At 42.2% G+C, this 20,763-nt stretch overlaps 1 protein-coding gene across 4 annotated transcripts; it reads left to right on the top strand.

The window, feature by feature from the left end:
* The first annotated feature begins 44 nt into the window (after positions 1-44).
* On the top strand, positions 45-20,571 carry LOC121546377 (fibronectin type III and SPRY domain-containing protein 2). Of its 4 annotated transcripts, none has more exons than XM_045205725.1 (15): positions 45-331; positions 813-1,066; positions 1,638-1,740; positions 1,892-1,987; positions 2,136-2,369; positions 2,858-2,880; positions 3,884-4,005; positions 9,026-9,193; positions 9,901-10,035; positions 10,265-10,415; positions 11,361-11,494; positions 16,861-16,993; positions 17,246-17,422; positions 19,235-19,240; positions 20,277-20,571. In XM_045205725.1, the coding sequence occupies exons 2-15, from the start codon at positions 861-863 to the stop codon at positions 20,527-20,529; spliced, it is 1,941 nt and encodes a 646-aa protein (XP_045061660.1). In that variant the 5' UTR covers positions 45-331; positions 813-860; the 3' UTR covers positions 20,530-20,571. The 4 variants fall into 4 exon arrangements, with proteins under 4 accessions (XP_045061660.1, XP_045061661.1, XP_045061662.1 ...); XM_045205726.1 differs by having other exon boundaries at positions 798-1,066; XM_045205727.1 differs by having other exon boundaries at positions 792-1,066.
* Positions 20,572-20,763: the final 192 nt, after the last annotated feature.

Below are 20,763 nucleotides of genomic sequence, written 5' to 3'. Positions count from 1 at the left end.
TTTCGATTCGCTACAATGTATTAAGGATTTATGCCAAGAGATTTTAATATTTGCTACAATGTGTCGCCTTCAAGAAAAGAATTACTACATTCACAATTAAATACTCTTGGATTAAATACAATATCACTACTCTATTAGGCGACGCAGGGCAGATTTAGGCAGTATGTCAAAATACCCACGCTGACACTTGATCTGTGTGCATAACAGTTGGGGTTCCTGCTATATTTGTCACAAGCTGTGTTTGCTTCCTTGGTTAGCCTGTCAAAAACACTGTCAATGGTCGCCCTGAATCGACGTTGCTGGGGGAGTTATTGAATAATTTATCACCAAGGTAAACTTAACCAGTGTTATAATAAGTAATATGTCTAGTCATAATTATAGCAAATAAATGGGAAACTCCAGCATAGTTTAAATGGTGTGTTGAGTTTATGTGTACAGCATGCCTGATCCATGTTTTGACAGAGGTCCAGGATGTTAGAGAAGCACAGCTTCTTTAACTGTCGTTTCATCATCACTGTGTACAGTCCTTTCTGATTCTGAAGTGTTTTTCTGAACATTCTGACTATGAATCATACTTGTTTTGATTGCAAATAATGAACTCCCTGCATGGTTTCTATAAGTTAACTAATTGAAGATTTATACTTATTTTTAAAGCTACATAAAGCATGTCATCATATTTACACAAGTGATTGACTGGTTGGTTAGTGTTGGGTAAATAGAACATCAAAACATTTCTACAATACCTACTTCCAGTGGGATCCTGGTCCTTAGTGGAAAAATATTCAACTTAGATTTAGTGTTTTATTGTACAGTCCACCACAGTACCTCCAGACCTGTCCCCTCTCCACCCTCCTCCCATCATGGACCTGTATGAGGTCTTCACAGGAAGCAGGCTGGATGTCATCACAGAGGAGGTGCTGAGTGGAGATGAGGAGCACCAGGAGGAGGTGAAGGAGGAGGAGGTGAACAGGGATCTCCCTACCAAAGAGGCCTTCGTAGTGGTGTCAGAGAAGGCAGAGACTAGAACCTTCCAGCGTTTCTCCACGGATACAAATGACTCTCTGAGGTCCGTAATACAATACTTGAATGCTTTTGGTCCATTTGCACGGATATTCTTAATTTTTTTGCTGTCACAGTACGCATCCTGACACACAACACAAACATCACAGGCTGGGAGGGGTACTTAGGGGTAATAATAATAAGCCATTTAGCAGATGCTTTTATCCAAAGCGACTTACAGTCATGTGTGCATACATTTTTCACGTATGGGTGGTCCCGGGGATCGAACCCACTACCCTGGCGTTACAAGCGCCATGCTCTACCAATTGAGCAACAGAGGACCAAAGTGCCTCGCTCAAGTGCACAACAGCAGTAGGTAGTGTATGGGATCCTCCGGCTGCCGGCTCACTCCCTGCAGATTTCCCCACAGGCAGCTCAGGGGTTCGAACTGGCCAACCTCTGGTTACTGGCCTGCCTCTCTAACCTCAAGGCTACCGCCACCCCCCGGTGTGTAATGCACTATGCAATCTTTGCATGACATGTTGCATGTCTGTCTGCATCCATTTATTTAAGCTGACAAATGCATTATGATGCATAAATAATTTCCCAAATGGATACAATAAAGCAATCATCCTCAGGTTTGAGGCGTACGTCCCGTCTTCAGGTGAGGAGGGAACTCCATCACCTGACAGCTCTGTGGACGGACATGATGACGTGTTTGAGGAGCACAAGAAGTCGGAGGTAGGGGAGGGTGTGAGTGTTGAGTCGGAGGTAGGGGAGGGTGTGTGTGTGTGCTTTCCTGCCAACAACAGCAGTTAGCGAGAGCACAAACAGATTTGCACTCAGGCTACCCTTGACCCTCTGTAAGAGTTCATTTCTTCTGTGCCTTCAGAACAAGGTGAACAACATCAGGACTAAGCTGGAGGAGAAGGTGGTGGAGATGGAGAACTTTTCAGGACATCTAGAAGAGATCTTCCTAACTGTGGAGGTACAACAACCACTATTACTGACGCAACAACCACAGCACACACACATAACAAAGACACAGCCACAGGTTATGAAACATGGATCTGTGAGCCAACCCCGTGTGGGAGACCCTGATTATCACTTAATGAAACGGTTTCATATTTTTTCAGGATAATTTTGGTCGTCAGGAGCAGCACCTGGAGCAGCACTACAACGACGTTCTGCAGACGTTGTCCCAGCGTTACGACGAGCGAGCCACAGCGCTGGGGGAGGAGAAGAAGAGGAAGTTGGAGGCCTTGTACACTCAGCTGCTGGGCTGCGGACGCACCCTGGATGCATCCAAGGACCTGATTGAGACCGCCCAGGAACTGTACCGCACCGAGGACAAACGACTCTTTCTACAGGTCTGTTGTAGTGGGTCGTCCGAATTATTTTTTCAAGATTAAATCATTGAATTGCTAATATAACTTCATAATTTGAAATAACTTGTACATTTATGATAACTTTGTTTGCTATGAGTTATGTTAAACACTCAGTAGTCAGTTTATTAATTTTTTATTTTGCTGGACCCCAGGAAGAGTAGATGTAATGGGGATCCATAATAAATACAAATACCAGGCTCAAATTCGCTTAGATCACTCATTTTGCCCATTCTAACGTTCAATCGAACAGTAACTGAATGCCTCGATGCCTGCTTTATATAGCAAGCCGCGTGACTCACTATCTGTAGGAGGGAACCATTTTCGTGAACGGGGTGGTGTACCTAATAAACGGTGTATATTCTGTGGTCTTTGTGATGTTTTAATCTGGCAGTTAAAGATTTTATGAACCTTAAAATGTTAATGACCACTGGAGGAGTTGACTTTTGATGTTGTGAACTTTCCATTGACAGGCTGTTATGCCCACCATGAAGAGGTGAGGTACTGAAAGGAGACTAACACTACAACAGAACTATACTATACTAAACTATACTAAACTATACTATACTATACTATACTATACTATACTATACCGTAAGGAGACTAACATTGCTAGCCTGAGAGTATAACATAACTAGCCTGGTCCCAGATCCATTTTAGCCTGGTTTTATCTGTTTGTGCTCTTGCCAACATGCTAGATCCATTTGTGCTATCTTACCATTGTTGCATGACCATGACCACAGGAGTTGGCAAGGCACAAACAGATCTGGCACCAGGCTATAACAGAACAATTATACGTGTCTGTTTATAATGGCATGGTAGTGCAGTGAGTCTGGTTAATAACAGTGTCATCCAGTGATTTGCAGTGAACCGTGTAACAGCCTGATTAGGAGTGTTTCATGAGGATAATATATCTGTTTATGTTTGATGTCATCAACGCTCATTCATTTACATTTTTTACAGTTAAGTCATTTAGCAGACGCTCTTATCCAGAGCGACTTACAGTTAGTGAGTTCATACATTATCATACTGGAGGCCTTATACAGTCTGTGTTCTGAAACCAAAATAGCTTCCAATCCTAATTAGCCAACTAATTCAACTAATTCAAATTAAGCAGTATAATTAATGTGTTTGATGTTGAAGAGGGTTTGTTGACATAGCTTATGTTTTGACTAGCATGATGGCGCATGATGCTACATCCAATGTTCATTTCAGTGTAGTTTTAGGGAGGCTCTGTTCAGAAGGTTGCGACGTTACAAAACATTTGGATAGAAATCCATTTTGTAGAACAGGTATGATTTTTCGTCGTGTAGAATTGGACATCGTGTCAGCTCTATTCATTCCATTTCTATATGGAACGTTCTATCTCATTGAATACAAGTCTGTTTGCTGACAGGTGTTTGTTTGTCAAATCACAATCAAGGAGTTTGCTGACTTGGGTGTGTTTGTCCAATCAGAATCAAGGTTTTTGCTGATTGATGTTTTGTTTGCCTAATCAGAATTGAGGAGTTTGCGAAGGAGAAGCCTGACCTGACGCTGGTGACCACTCTGGAGTTTGACAGGCCCCTCGCCAACCTGTCAGACGTCAAGACCATGATGGACTCCATCAACATCGTACCAGGTCTGATCAATCAATCAATCAACCCATCCTTCTATCCACCCACCCATCCATCCACCACAGGAGGTTGGTGGCACCTTAATTGGGAGGATGGGCTTGTGGTAATGGCTGGAGCGGAATCAGTGGAATGGTAGCAAATATTTCAAACACGTGGTTTCCATGGTTTCCATTCCATTCTCTCTGTTCCAGCCAATATTATGAGCCATCCTCCCCTCAGCAGCCTCCACTGCCATCCACCCACCCACCCACCCACCCACCCATCCACCCACCCATCCATCCATCCATCCATCCATCCATCCATCCATCCATCCATCCATCCACCCATCCATCCATCCATCCATCCATCCATCCATCCATCCATCCATCCATCCATCCATCCATCCACCCATCCATCCATCCATCCATCCACCCACCCACCCACCCACCCACCCACCCACCCACCTACCCACCAATTTGATTAATAAGTTAGTCCAAGGGCCAGCTATCTAAACTTGTAGTAATCATGGTTGAATTTCCGACCGGGGGGGCCCCATTGATTTTGTTAGTCACTCTCACACAGGTATCATATTAAAAACTGCAAACATTTCTCTCCACCCTATGGCAAAATGAGTAGAATTGCATGAAATGTGTTATAAAATTGCTAAATCTTCTCTCCACCCATGGTAAAATGTGTAGATCTGCAACATTCTTGCTTTAAAACTAACACATTTTCTCTACGCCCATGGCAAAATGTGTAGAATTGCAGGAAATTAACTCTAAAACTTTTCCTCTCCACTGTCAAGAGCGGGGCTGCTAAAATGTTTTGCTCGCAAGGTGGGGGTATGGATGTGGGTACGCAGACCCGCGAGCCACTGCAGGCCCCCGATGAGTTCAGATGTTTTGTGGCCCCCACCCCCATCAAAGTTGCCCATCCCTGATTTAGACCATGAGTATGAGTTTGGAACAGAATAGAGCAGAGCCCCGGAGAAATCATTCCAGACTCCAACCTGTACGTCTATATATATATATATATATATATATATATATATATATATATATATATGTGGAGGTTCGCTAGGGGAGTTTGGTTGCTTAGAAACAAACGACTTCGATGCAAAGTGATTTCATTTCTCGGAGTATTTAATTACATAGGGCCACTGGAGTGACGAGTCAGGAACTTTTGAGTGATGCTTTCATTCTGCTAAAGTTTGACTGAGTCAATGGCTGTGTCCCAAATGTCACCCTATTCCCTATGTAGTGCACTGCTATACACTACGTTGGACCAGAGCCTATTTGTCAAAAGCAGTGCACTACATAGGGAATAGGGTGCCATTTGGAACACAGGCAATCTCCATACTGCTTCTGTCGCTAATGATTGTAGAGGCTGGCTGTGATATCAGTCTGTCTGAAGAGAGATTATGGCTGTGACGTCAGTCTATCTGAAGAGAGATTATGGCTGTGACGTCAGTCTGTCTGAAGAGAGATTATGGCTGTGACGTCAGTCTATCTGAAGAGAGATTATGGCTGTGACGTCAGTCTGTCTGAAGAGAGATTATGGCTGTGATATCAGTCTATCTGAAGAGAGATTATGGCTGTGACGTCAGTCTGTCTGAAGAGAGATTATGGCTGTGATATCAGTCTGTCTGAAGAGAGATTATGGCTGTGATTATCAGTCTGTCTGAAGAGAGATTATGGCTGTGATATCAGTCTGTCTGAAGAGAGATTATGGCTGTGACGTCAGTCTGTCTGAAGAGAGATTATGGCTGTGATATCAGTCTGTCTGAAGAGAGATTATGGCTGTGATTATCAGTCTGTCTGAAGAGAGATTATGGCTGTGACGTCAGTCTGTCTGAAGAGAGATTATGGCTGTGATATCAGTCTGTCTGAAGAGAGATTATGGCTGTGATGTCAGTCTGTCTGAAGAGAGATTATGTCTGTGATGTCAGTCTGTCTGAAGAGAGATTATGTCTGTGATGTCAGTCTGTCTGAAAATAGATTATGGCTGTAATGTCAGTCTGTCTGAAGATAGATTATGTCTGTGATATCAGTCTGTCTGAAGAGAGATTATGGCTGTGATTATCAGTCTGTCTGAAGAGAGATTATGGCTGTGATGTCAGTCTGTCTGAAGAGAGATTATGTCTGTGATGTCAGTCTGTTTGAAGAGAGATTATGTCTGTGATGTCAGTCTGTCTGAAGAGAGATTATGGCTGTGATGTCAGTCTGTCTGAAGAGAGATTATGTCTGTGATGTCAGTCTGTCTGAAAATAGATTATGGCTGTAATGTCAGTCTGTCTGAAAAGAGATTATGTCTGTGATGTCAGTCTGTCTGAAGAGAGATTATGGCTGTGATGTCAGTCTGTCTGAAGAGAGATTATGGCTGTGACGTCAGTCTGTCTGAAGAGAGATTATGGCTGTGATGTCAGTCTGTCTGAAGAGAGATTATGTCTGTGATGTCAGTCTGTCTGAAGATAGATTATGGCTGTGATGTCAGTCTGTCTGAAGAGAGATTATGTCTGTGATATCAGTCTGTCTGAAGAGAGATTATGGCTGTGATATCAGTCTATCTGAAGAGAGATTATGGCTGTGACGTCAGTCTGTCTGAAGAGAGATTATGGCTGTGATGTCAGTCTGTCTGAAGAGAGATTATGGCTGTGACGTCAGTCTGTCTGAAGAGAGATTATGGCTGTGACGTCAGTCTGTCTGAAGAGAGATTATGTCTGTGATGTCAGTCTGTCTGAAGATAGATTATGGCTGTGATGTCAGTCTGTCTGAAGAGAGATTATGTCTGTAATGTCAGTCTGTCTGAAGATAGATTATGTCTGTGATGTCTGTAGATACTGAGTTGTAGAACGATGCTGGTTGTGTAACGTCTGCCTGACTGACTGAATGTAGAGTCTGCATCCCAAATGGTCGTCACAGACAGACTCTAGTCTGTCTCAAATGACACCCTATCCCTATATAGTGCACTACCTTTGACCAGGGCCCGTAGGGATCTAGTCCAAAGTACTGCACTACAGGGAATAGGGTGTCATTTGGGACGCACTTGTCTGTGACGTCTGTCTACCTGTGATTCACTTGGTGACTCACCTCAGACAGCTTTGTTTGGTTTCTCAGAATCTCTGATTCCACAGAAGGACACACACTTGAGAGAAGTAAAAATATATATATATATATATAAATTGGAATAAAATGGTCTTAATAATGTCCTTTGTGTTTAAAATTGGCTGTAGGGAGAGCGCAGTGTGAAAATCAATAACTCATCAATGAAATCGAGACGTAGTATTATGTTGTCACAGTCACTTAGAAAAAGTGGCAAGACCATGAAACAAACCTCTGTGGAGATTCTTTTTCAAGTAATGATGATGATGATGCAGCTTTGTGGCGATCCTCTGAGTGTTACAAGCCACGTTACAATTCCCACTAAATGGGTTAACCCTATCGGTGCGACGCGTAGGTTTTTTTTGCCTTTCACTCCAGCGACCCGGGTTCGATTCCCTGTCCCGCCATTCGCTACAGTATGTATGGGGCGGCAGGTAGCTTAGTGGTTAAGAGCGTTGTGCCAGTAACCGAAAGGTCGCTGGTTCTAATCCCCGAGCTGACTAGGTGAAAAATCTGTCGATGTGCCCTTGAGCAAGGCACTTAACCCTAATTGCTCCTGTAAGTCGCTCTGGATAAGAGCGTCTGCTAAATGACTAAAATGTACAAATGTAAATAATAAAACATCAATGCAGTACAACCTAATTCACATAAAGGTGTTCCTCTCTCCTTGTGATGTCACCATCATGGTTATGGTTTTCATCTTGATGTGATATCATGTGATTGTAATGTGATGTGATATCATGTGATTGTAATGTGATGTGATCTCATGTGATTGTAATGTGATGTGATATCATGTGATTGTAATGTGATGTGATATCATGTGATTGTAATGTGATGTGATATCATGTGATTGTAATGTGATGTGATATCATGTGATTGTAATGTGATGTGATATCATGTGATTGTGATGTGATGTGATATCATGTGATTGTAATGTGATGTGATATCATGTGATTGTGATGTGATGTGATATCATGTGATTGTAATGTGATGTGATATCATGTGATTGTAATGTGATGTGATATCATGTGATTGTAATGTGATGTGATATCATGTGATTGTAATGTGATGTGATATCATGTGATTGTAATGTGATGTGATATCATGTGATTGTGATGTGATTGTAATGTGATGTGATATCATGTGATTGTAATGTGATGTGATATCATGTGATTGTAATGTGATGTGATATCATGTGATTGTAATGTGATGTGATATCATGTGATTGTAATGTGATGTGATATCATGTGATTGTGATGTGATTGTAATGTGATGTGATATCATGTGATTGTAATGTGATGTGATATCATGTGATTGTGATGTGATTGTAATGTGATGTGATATCATGTGATTGTAATGTGATGTGATATCATGTGATTGTGATGTGATTGTAATGTGATGTGATATCATGTGATTGTAATGTGATTTGATTATAATGTGATGTGATATCATGTGATTGTAATGTGATGTGATATCATGTGATTGTAATGTGATTGTAATGTGATGTGATATCATGTGATTATAATGTGATGTGATATCATGTGATTGTAATGTGATGTGATATCATGTGATTGTAATGTGATGTGATATCATGTGATTGTGATGTGATTGTGATGTGATGTGATATCATGTGATTGTGATGTGATTGTAATGTGATGTGATATCATGTGATTGTAATGTGATTTGATTATAATGTGATGTGATATCATGTGATTGTAATGTGATGTGATATCATGTGATTGTAATGTGATTGTAATGTGATGTGATATCATGTGATTGTAATGTGATGTGATATCATGTGATTGTAATGTGATGTGATATCATGTGATTGTGATGTGATGTGATATCATGTGATTGTAATGTGATTGTAATGTGATGTGATATCATGTGATTGTAATGTGATGTGATATCATGTGATTGTGATGTGATTGTAATGTGATTCCAGCCCCATCTGCCCCGGTCATCAACCCCCAGGTGTCTAACTCGGCCACGCCGACTTCTCTGCGTGTGTGTTGGAGCCTGTTCTCAGACGACTCTGTGGAGTACTATGAGCTCTACTACAGACCTGTCCTGGAGGACACACCGGCTGCAGACAGCACCAAGGGACCTGACGGTAGCAACTAGTACAACCAGAACCAGTAGAACATAGAATCAGAACATAGAATCAGGACAGAGAATCAGAACATAAAATCAGGACATAGAATCAGAACATAGAATCAGGACATAGAATCAGAACATAGAATCAGGACATAGAATCTGAACATAGAATCAGGACATAGAATCAGAACATAGAATCAGGACATAGAATCTGAACATAGAATCAGGACATAGAATCAGAACATAGAATCAGAACAGAGAATCAGAACATAAAATCAGGACATAAAATCTGAACATAAAATCAGGACATAGAATCAGAACAAAAGACCAGAACATAGAATCAGGACACGGAATCAGAACATAGAACCAGAACATAGAATCTGAACATAGAATCTGAAAATAGAATCAGTATTCAGAACCTGTAAAACATAGAATCAGATCATAGAATCAGAACATAGAATCAGAACATAACATAGACAGACATTCCAGTTCAATGTTTCATGACATTATGGACCAACATGGAGACAATATATTGGGTGTACTATTTGGAATGTTCAATCTCTCTCTGAGGGGATTCATTGAATCTAATCGAATCAACTCTTCCTCTATGAGGGAGTTATGGTTACTTTACTTAAAACCAACAGGTATAACGCTTTAATAATGCTTTATAATGCATTGCTATAATGTTCTAAATGATTTAACTGAGTTGTCTCTCCTCCTCAGTGTCTAATGTGAAGGTGAAGGAAACCCACTGTAGTGTAGGAGAGCTGCTGCCTAACGCGCAGTATGAGTTCTGGGTCACAGCTACCAACACTACAGGCATCAGCCCTGCCAGTGAGAAGGCTGTCTACATGACAGGTGAAACCATGGACCTGTTACAGGGAACACTAGATGGCTTGTAACACCACTTTCAAACTGACAAACATGAACCAACCCAGTGTTTTTCAATAGGAATGTGTCAGAGGAAAGCACAACTGAATGGGTTGCACTATTTTAATGTTGTGCTCTCTCTCTCTCTCTCTCGCTCTCTCTCTTTAACCCCCACGTATCTCCCTCTCTTTCTCTCCCTCCTCTCCTCCCCCTCCAGTCCCCTCTCCACCATTCATCAGACAGAGGGAGTGCAGCAGTTGTCCGGAAGCCGCTCTGATTCGCTGGGAGTCAAGAAACACCAACCCAGTGGACTCCTACACCGTAGAGCTGATTGAGACAGGCACTGATGGACAGAGTGGGGTCACTGAGTAAGAAACAGACACATGCACTTGCACACCCCCACACACGCACATACGCCTGCAAGCACACACACACATAAACACACACACATAAACACACACACACACATAAACACACACACATAAACACACACACATAAACACACACACATAAACACACACACATAAACACACACACATAAACACACACACATGAACACACACACATAAACACACACACATAAACACACACACATGAACAAACACACATAAACACACACACATAAACACACACACACATGAACACACACACATAAACACACACACATAAACACACACACATAAACACACACACATGAACAAACACACATAAACACACACACATAAACACACACACACATGAACACACACACATAAACACACACACATAAACACACACACATAAACACACACACATAAACACACACACATAAACACACACACATAAACACACACACATAAACATGCTCGTAACTTTCTATTAATCCTGAAGTTTCAATATAAAATGAGATTTTAATCCACTTCCTGAATTGACTAAACTGAAAAAGAGTTGACATCAATCCTGCTCCCCATTGGTTCTCCCTGCAGGTCTGTAATGTGATTGGTTCTCCCTGCAGGTCTGTAATGTGATAGGTTCTCCCTGCAGGTCTGTAATGTGATTGGTTCTCCCTGCAGGTCTGTAATGTGATTGGTTATCCCTGCAGGTCTGTAATGTGATTGGTTCTTCCTGCAGGTCTGTAATGTGATTGGTTTTCCCTCCTGGTCTATAATGTGATTGGTTCTCCCTCCTGATCTATAATGTGATTGGTTCTCCCTGCAGGTCTGTAATGTGATTGGTTCTCCCTGCAGGTCTGTAATGTGATTGGTTCTCCCTGCAGGTCTGTAATGTGATTGGTTCTCCCTGCAGGTCTGTAATGTGATTGGTTCTCCCTGCAGGTCTATCGTGGCTGTTCCTACCTGTGAGAGTCTGATTCAGCTGCAGTCAGGAAGACAGTACCTCATCTACGTCAGAGCTGTCAACATCGGAGGACCCAGTGAAAGGAGCGAGGCTTTTACCGTCTCTACAACAGGTGACAGGAGGGACCCCATGTACTGAAGCCGTAGCATGTAAAGTTGTCAAATATTATTCTGTCTCTTAGCACATGTATAGTTGGCAAGACCAGTGAGGTTGTTAGTGTGTTTTATAGTTGTCAAGACCAGACAGTGAGGTTGTTAGTGTGTTTTATAGTTGTCAAGACCAGACAGTGAGGTTGTTACTGTGTTTTATAGTTGTCAAGACCAGACAGTGAGGCTGTTACTGTGTTTTATAGTTGTCAAGACCAGACAGTGAGGTTGTTACTGTGTTTTATAGTTGTCAAGACCAGACAGTGAGGTTGTTACTGTGTTTTATAGTTGTCAAGACCAGACAGTGAGGTTGTTACTGTGTTTTATAGTTGTCAAGACCAGACAGTGAGGTTGTTACTGTGTTTTATAGTTGTCAAGACCAGACAGTGAGGTTGTTACTGTGTTTTATAGTTGTCAAGACCAGACAGTGAGGTTGTTACTGTGTTTTATAGTTGTCAAGACCAGACAGTGAGGTTGTTACTGTGTTTTATAGTTGTCAAGACCAGACAGTGAGGTTGTTACTGTGTTTTATAGTTGTCAAGACCAGACAGTGAGGTTGTTACTGTGTTTTATAGTTGTCAAGACCAGACAGTGAGGCTGTTACTGTGTTTTATAGTTGTCAAGACCAGACAGTGAGGTTGTTACTGTGTTTTATAGTTGTCAAGACCAGACAGTGAGGTTGTTACTGTGTTTTATAGTTGTCAAGACCAGACAGTGAGGCTGTTACTGTGTTTTATAGTTGTCAAGACCAGACAGTGAGGCTGTTACTGTGTTTTATAGTTGTCAAGACCAGACAGTGAGGTTGTTACTGTGTTTTATAGTTGTCAAGACCAGACAGTGAGGCTGTTACTGTGTTTTATAGTTGTCAAGACCAGACAGTGAGGCTGTTACTGTGTTTTATAGTTGTCAAGACCAGACAGTGAGGTTGTTACTGTGTTTTATAGTTGTCAAGACCAGACAGTGAGGTTGTTACTGTGTTTTATAGTTGTCAAGACCAGACAGTGAGGTTGTTACTGTGTTTTATAGTTGTCAAGACCAGACAGTGAGGTTGTTACTGTGTTTTATAGTTGTCAAGACCAGACAGTGAGGTTGTTACTGTGTTTTATAGTTGTCAAGACCAGACAGTGAGGTTGTTACTGTGTTTTATAGTTGTCAAGACCAGACAGTGAGGTTGTTACTGTGTTTTATAGTTGTCAAGACCAGACAGTGAGGTTGTTACTGTGTTTTATAGTTGTCAAGACCAGACAGTGAGGTTGTTACTGTGTTTTATAGTTGTCAAGACCAGACAGTGAGGTTGTTACTGTGTTTTATAGTTGTCAAGACCAGACAGTGAGGTTGTTACTGTGTTTTATAGTTGTCAAGACCAGACAGTGAGGTTGTTACTGTGTTTTATAGTTGTCAAGACCAGACAGTGAGGTTGTTACTGTGTTTTATAGTTGTCAAGACCAGACAGTGAGGTTGTTACTGTGTTTTATAGTTGTCAAGACCAGACAGTGAGGTTGTTACTGTGTTTTATAGTTGTCAAGACCAGACAGTGAGGTTGTTACTGTGTTTTATAGTTGTCAAGACCAGACAGTGAGGTTGTTACTGTGTTTTATAGTTGTCAAGACCAGACAGTGAGGTTGTTACTGTGTTTTATAGTTGTCAAGACCAGACAGTGAGGTTGTTACTGTGTTTTATAGTTGTCAAGACCAGACAGTGAGGTTGTTACTGTGTTTTATAGTTGTCAAGACCAGACAGTGAGGTTGTTACTGTGTTTTATAGTTGTCAAGACCAGACAGTGAGGTTGTTACTGTGTTTTATAGTTGTCAAGACCAGACAGTGAGGTTGTTACTGTGTTTTATAGTTGTCAAGACCAGACAGTGAGGCTGTTACTGTGTTTTATAGTTGTCAAGACCAGACAGTGAGGTTGTTACTGTGTTTTATAGTTGTCAAGACCAGACAGTGAGGTTGTTACTGTGTTTTATAGTTGTCAAGACCAGACAGTGAGGTTGTTACTGTGTTTTATAGTTGTCAAGACCAGACAGTGAGGTTGTTACTGTGTTTTATAGTTGTCAAGACCAGACAGTGAGGTTGTTACTGTGTTTTATAGTTGTCAAGACCAGACAGTGAGGTTGTTACTGTGTTTTATAGTTGTCAAGACCAGACAGTGAGGTTGTTACTGTGTTTTATAGTTGTCAAGACCAGACAGTGAGGTTGTTACTGTGTTTTATAGTTGTCAAGACCAGACAGTGAGGTTGTTACTGTGTTTTATAGTTGTCAAGACCAGACAGTGAGGTTGTTACTGTGTTTTATAGTTGTCAAGACCAGACAGTGAGGTTGTTACTGTGTTTTATAGTTGTCAAGACCAGACAGTGAGGTTGTTACTGTGTTTTATAGTTGTCAAGACCAGACAGTGAGGTTGTTACTGTGTTTTATAGTTGTCAAGACCAGACAGTGAGGTTGTTACTGTGTTTTATAGTTGTCAAGACCAGACAGTGAGGTTGTTACTGTGTTTTATAGTTGTCAAGACCAGACAGTGAGGTTGTTACTGTGTTTTATAGTTGTCAAGACCAGACAGTGAGGTTGTTACTGTGTTTTATAGTTGTCAAGACCAGACAGTGAGGTTGTTACTGTGTTTTATAGTTGTCAAGACCAGACAGTGAGGTTGTTACTGTGTTTTATAGTTGTCAAGACCAGACAGTGAGGTTGTTACTGTGTTTTATAGTTGTCAAGACCAGACAGTGAGGTTGTTACTGTGTTTTATAGTTGTCAAGACCAGACAGTGAGGTTGTTACTGTGTTTTATAGTTGTCAAGACCAGACAGTGAGGTTGTTACTGTGTTTTATAGTTGTCAAGACCAGACAGTGAGGCTGTTACTGTGTTTTATAGTTGTCAAGACCAGACAGTGAGGTTGTTACTGTGTTTTATAGTTGTCAAGACCAGACAGTGAGGTTGTTACTGTGTTTTATAGTTGTCAAGACCAGACAGTGAGGTTGTTACTGTGTTTTATAGTTGTCAAGACCAGACAGTGAGGTTGTTACTGTGTTTTATAGTTGTCAAGACCAGACAGTGAGGTTGTTACTGTGTTTTATAGTTGTCAAGACCAGACAGTGAGGTTGTTACTGTGTTTTATAGTTGTCAAGACCAGACAGTGAGGTTGTTACTGTGTTTTATAGTTGTCAAGACCAGACAGTGAGGCTGTTACTGTGTTTTATAGTTGTCAAGACCAGACAGTGAGGTTGTTACTGTGTTTTATAGTTGTCAAGACCAGACAGTGAGGTTGTTACTGTGTTTTATAGTTGTCAAGACCAGACAGTGAGGTTGTTACTGTGTTTTATAGTTGTCAAGACCAGACAGTGAGGCTGTTACTGTGTTTTATAGTTGTCAAGACCAGACAGTGAGGTTGTTACTGTGTTTTATAGTTGTCAAGACCAGACAGTGAGGTTGTTACTGTGTTTTATAGTTGTCAAGACCAGACAGTGAGGTTGTTACTGTGTTTTATAGTTGTCAAGACCAGACAGTGAGGTTGTTACTGTGTTTTATAGTTGTCAAGACCAGACAGTGAGGCTGTTACTGTGTTTTATAGTTGTCAAGACCAGACAGTGAGGTTGTTACTGTGTTTTATAGTTGTCAAGACCAGACAGTGAGGTTGTTACTGTGTTTTATAGTTGTCAAGACCAGACAGTGAGGCTGTTACTGTGTTTTATAGTTGTCAAGACCAGACAGTGAGGTTGTTACTGTGTTTTATAGTTGTCAAGACCAGACAGTGAGGTTGTTACTGTGTTTTATAGTTGTCAAGACCAGACAGTGAGGTTGTTACTGTGTTTTATAGTTGTCAAGACCAGACAGTGAGGCTGTTACTGTGTTTTATAGTTGTCAAGACCAGACAGTGAGGTTGTTACTGTGTTTTATAGTTGTCAAGACCAGACAGTGAGGCTGTTACTGTGTTTTATAGTTGTCAAGACCAGACAGTGAGGTTGTTACTGTGTTTTATAGTTGTCAAGACCAGACAGTGAGGCTGTTACTGTGTTTTATAGTTGTCAAGACCAGACAGTGAGGTTGTTACTGTGTTTTATAGTTGTCAAGACCAGACAGTGAGGTTGTTACTGTGTTTTATAGTTGTCAAGACCAGACAGTGAGGTTGTTACTGTGTTTTATAGTTGTCAAGACCAGACAGTGAGGTTGTTACTGTGTTTTATAGTTGTCAAGACCAGACAGTGAGGTTGTTACTGTGTTTTATAGTTGTCAAGACCAGACAGTGAGGTTGTTACTGTGTTTTATAGTTGTCAAGACCAGACAGTGAGGTTGTTACTGTGTTTTATAGTTGTCAAGACCAGACAGTGAGGTTGTTACTGTGTTTTATAGTTGTCAAGACCAGACAGTGAGGTTGTTACTGTGTTTTATAGTTGTCAAGACCAGACAGTGAGGCTGTTACTGTGTTTTATAGTTGTCAAGACCAGACAGTGAGGCTGTTACTGTGTTTTATAGTTGTCAAGACCAGACAGTGAGGCTGTTACTGTGTTTTATAGTTGTCAAGACCAGACAGTGAGGTTGTTACTGTGTTTTATAGTTGTCAAGACCAGACAGTGAGGTTGTTACTGTGTTTTATAGTTGTCAAGACCAGACAGTGAGGTTGTTACTGTGTTTTATAGTTGTCAAGACCAGACAGTGAGGTTGTTACTGTGTTTTATAGTTGTCAAGACCAGACAGTGAGGTTGTTACTGTGTTTTATAGTTGTCAAGACCAGACAGTGAGGTTGTTACTGTGTTTTATAGTTGTCAAGACCAGACAGTGAGGTTGTTACTGTGTTTTATAGTTGTCAAGACCAGACAGTGAGGTTGTTACTGTGTTTTATAGTTGTCAAGACCAGACAGTGAGGTTGTTACTGTGTTTTATAGTTGTCAAGACCAGACAGTGAGGTTGTTACTGTGTTTTATAGTTGTCAAGACCAGACAGTGAGGTTGTTACTGTGTTTTATAGTTGTCAAGACCAGACAGTGAGGTTGTTACTGTGTTTTATAGTTGTCAAGACCAGACAGTGAGGCTGTTACTGTGTTTTATAGTTGTCAAGACCAGACAGTGAGGTTGTTACTGTGTTTTATAGTTGTCAAGACCAGACAGTGAGGTTGTTAGTGTGTTTTATAGTTGTCAAGACCAGACAGTGAGGTTGTTACTGTGTTTTATAGTTGTCAAGACCAGACAGTGAGGTTGTTACTGTGTTTTATAGTTGTCAAGACCAGACAGTGAGGTTGTTACTGTGTTTTATAGTTGTCAAGACCAGACAGTGAGGCTGTTACTGTGTTTTATAGTTGTCAAGACCAGACAGTGAGGCTGTTACTGTGTGTGTGCAGGAACCATCTTCCACCTGCTGCAGGACACAGCCCACCCCTGTCTGTCCATCTCTGAGGACGGCTTCTCTATGTTCTACGGAGATGAGGAGCTACCGCTCTCCGCCATGACCTTCGACGACAACACCTTCGCCAGGTAGACAAACCAACCAGGCGGTTTACACCTGCTGTACAGCTAATGGAGATCTGCTAATGACGTGGATATTTACTGGATACATTTGTGTAATAACAATAGCTTTCTTTTATATAGCATCTTTCAAAATTTAAACATCTGAAAATGTGAGTGTACTCATCCCATGATAGTGTGTGTGGTGTGTGTAGGTGTGTGTAGTGTGTATGTCCTCCTCAGTCTGATAGTGTGTATATTGTGTGTGTGTGTTTGGTCCAGGTGTGTAGCTGTGTTAGGGGACCTGATCCCTGTGCGAGGCAGACATTACTGGGAGGTGGAGGTGGAGGAGGACACAGAGTACAGGATTGGAGTGGCCTATGAAGATACTCAGAGAAACTCCTACCTGGGAGGAACAAACACGTCCTGGTGCATGAGACATGTCCTCACTCCCTCCAGGTGAGAATCCCCTAACCCTAGCTTAATGTCCACATCCCTGTTCAACCCTAACCTCAATCCGTCCAGGGGAGAATCCCTAACGCTAACCTAGCTATCACTAACTGTTACCTGGAAGGAAACAACATGTCCTCCCTCCCTTCCTCCAGGTAACGCTAACCTAACCCTCTAACCTAGCTATCACTAACTGTTACCTGGAAGGAAACAACATGTCCTCCCTTCCTTCCTCCAGGTAACGCTAACCTAACCCCTAACCCTCTAACCTAGCTATCACTAACTGTTACCTGGAAAGAAACAACATGTCCTCCCTTCCTCCAGGTAACGCTAACCTAACCCCTAACCCTCTAACCTAGCTATCACTAACTGTTAGCTGGAAGGAAACAACATGTCCTCCCTTCCTCCCTCCAGGTAACAGACTGCTGTGATAGGTTACACAAGTGTTTCTCAACCCCCCCACACAATCACATCTAAATAACCTAATGGAGGTCCAGAGAAGCAGTTGATAGTTGAATCCAGTGTGTGAGTGCTGGTTTGGAAGTCTTGCCCTGTACAGACTGAGGCCTCCTACACACTACAATCACAACAAGGAAAAGGGAACATTTAGAAAGTCCTCAAACAGGACCTGTCAGCCTACTACTGGGCAGACAGAGTTGGTAAACACTGTTCTAGAGGGCCGACTCCTGGCCTTGCTTTAAATTCAGCTGACGCACCACTACCACTGCATGGCTTCCCAGAGGGAAAATGGATGCTCGATCTTCCCAGAGGGTCCACCACTACCACACACTGTCTGAAAAGTAGGCCAGCCAAGGAGATTTTTGCTCATTAAAATATCTCTCTCCTTCCTAAAGCGCTTGGCTTGCTTCTTCTCACATTTCGCCTCCTAAACCTTTTCTGAGGCAGAAGTGACAAGTCAAGTTTTAATTTTTTTATTTTATTCCTGTGAAAAAAGCCCATGGAATACCATTCACCTTATAGCTGCTGTTGCCATAGCAACTATGCTAATCCTGGCACTAAACAGGACAGTGGAACTGTCACTTTACTAGGAGATCATTCACTGAGACATCTCAACATGAAACACCACCACCTCAGAGAGAGAGAGAGAGAGAGAGAGAGAATACCCACTGCCTACGCAGAACCTGACAACACACACTTCTCATATCCCCTGCTAATCCTCTCTTTGGCAGTGACAGGTTGTTTTTTTTTTGGCACAGTGTTCGGTTGAATATGTACGTACTGTATCCCCATGGCACTGTTAGTTTAAGCTACTGGTGCGACGCCATTGTGGATTTGATTCCTGCATCAAGGGCCTCATATACTGTAACACTAAGGTCCGGTTTCATAAGGTTGATCTGGGACCAGGAAAAACCTAAGGTTTCGTTTCCCTGACAGAGATTAAGACTAGTCCTGGACTAAAAGGTTATTTCAAGGGAGATTCTCAATTGATAATGACGTTTTGTCCAGGACTAGTCTAATCTGTATCCGGGAAACCGTCCCGAAGTCTTTTAACTGTATGTCACTTTAAAGCGTCTGCTAAAAATGATTGTATTTACATTTACATTTGTCATTTAGCAGACACTCTTATCCAGAGCGACTTACAAATTGGTGCATTCAACTTAGGATAGCCAGTGGGACAACCACCACTGGAGGAGGGGGGGTGTAGAAGGATTACTTATATTATCCCAACACAGACATACCACGTCTGTAGGCTACATATTATGAATTAGTTAAGTTTAAGTCACAATACATGGAATGTGCTTAATGACATCAGTCTCCCCCTTCCTCCCCTCCCCTCCATTCCATTCCATCTCCATCCAGACGCAAGTACGACTTCCTGACACATTCTTCTCCTTCTATATCATGTGCACTCAGTGGCCAGTTTATTAGGTACCACCCATCTAGTACCGGGTCAGACCCTTTGCCTCCAGAACAGCCTGAATTCTTCGGGGCATGGCATTCAATCGTTGCTCAATTGGTATCAAGGGACCTAATGTGTGCCAGGAAAACATTCCCCACACCATTACACCACCGCCACCAGCCTGCACCGTTGACACCAGGCAGGATGGGTCCATGGACTCATGCTGCTTACGCCAAATCCTGACTCTGCCATCAGCATGATGCAACAGGAACTGGGATTCGTCAGACCAGGCAATGTTTTTTCACTCCTCTATTGTCCAGTGTTGGTGATCACGTGCCCACTGGAGCCGCTGCTTCTTGTTTTTAGCTGATGAGAGTGAAACCCGGTGTGGTCGTCTGCTGCAAAAGCCCATCCATGACAAGGATCGACGAGTTGTGTGTTCCAAAATGCCGTTCTGCACACCACTGTTGTGCTGCGCCGTTATTTGTCTGTTTGTGACCCTCCTGTTAGCTGGCACAATTCTTGCCATTCTCCTTCGACCTCTCGTCAACGAGCTGTTTATTTTTGTTGTTGCACCATTCTGGGTAAACCCTACACGTGCGTGTAAAGCCCAGGAGGCCTGCTGTTTCTGAGGTACTGGATCTGGCGTGCCTGGGAACCGACGATCATGCCACGCTTAAAGTCGCATAGGTCACTCGTTTTGCCCATTCTAACGTTCAATGGAACAGTAACTGAATGCCTTCGGCGCCTGCTTTATTATAGCAAGCCACGGCCACGTGACTCACTGTCTGTAGGAGCGATCCATTTTCATGAACGGGGTGGTGTACCTAATAAACTGTTTATATAGAAGGATATGATGTGTAACAAGTCACATAGAACCATCATTTTCTAAATTACATCATTACTTCCATTCTGTTTTCCCCTCCATTTTGTTTCCCCTCCCTCCTCCGTTCTGTCTCCCCTCCCTCCTCCATTCTGTCTCCCCCTTCCTCCCCTCTCTAGACACAAGTACGAGTTCCTCCACAGCGGCTGGAGCCCAGACATCCGGATAACGGTGAACCCAGTGAGGATAGGGCTCAGTCTGAACTATGAGAGAGGGATCCTGTCCTTCTTCAACGTAGACCTGGAACAACACCTCCACACCTTCTACTGTAGCTTCCTACACTACGTTCATCCCTGCTTTGCTCTGGACAACCCCGGGGCGCTCACTGTTCGCAATGGGGTAGCGGCACCGGAGTACGTCCACTTGGTCTGAGCTTACCTACCATGATGCACATTAAAACACAAGTATACAGAATACAGGTGTATTGTCCATGGAAATGTCTTTCTGTTGTATGTTTTTTTAATTTCAACCCTCTGGACAACACTGCATGGTAGCGCCAAATTATACCACAAAAACATGATTTGACCCTTTTGTGTAAGTGGGTGAACAACCACATCTGAACAAAAACATTTATTTTATTTCAGTGGTTTAGACCAGGGTTTCCCA

Source organism: Coregonus clupeaformis, chromosome 20 (genome assembly GCF_020615455.1).
Source record: "Coregonus clupeaformis isolate EN_2021a chromosome 20, ASM2061545v1, whole genome shotgun sequence".
NCBI lineage: Eukaryota > Metazoa > Chordata > Actinopteri > Salmoniformes > Salmonidae > Coregonus > Coregonus clupeaformis.
This window is presented reverse-complemented; position numbering and strand designations above follow the sequence as displayed.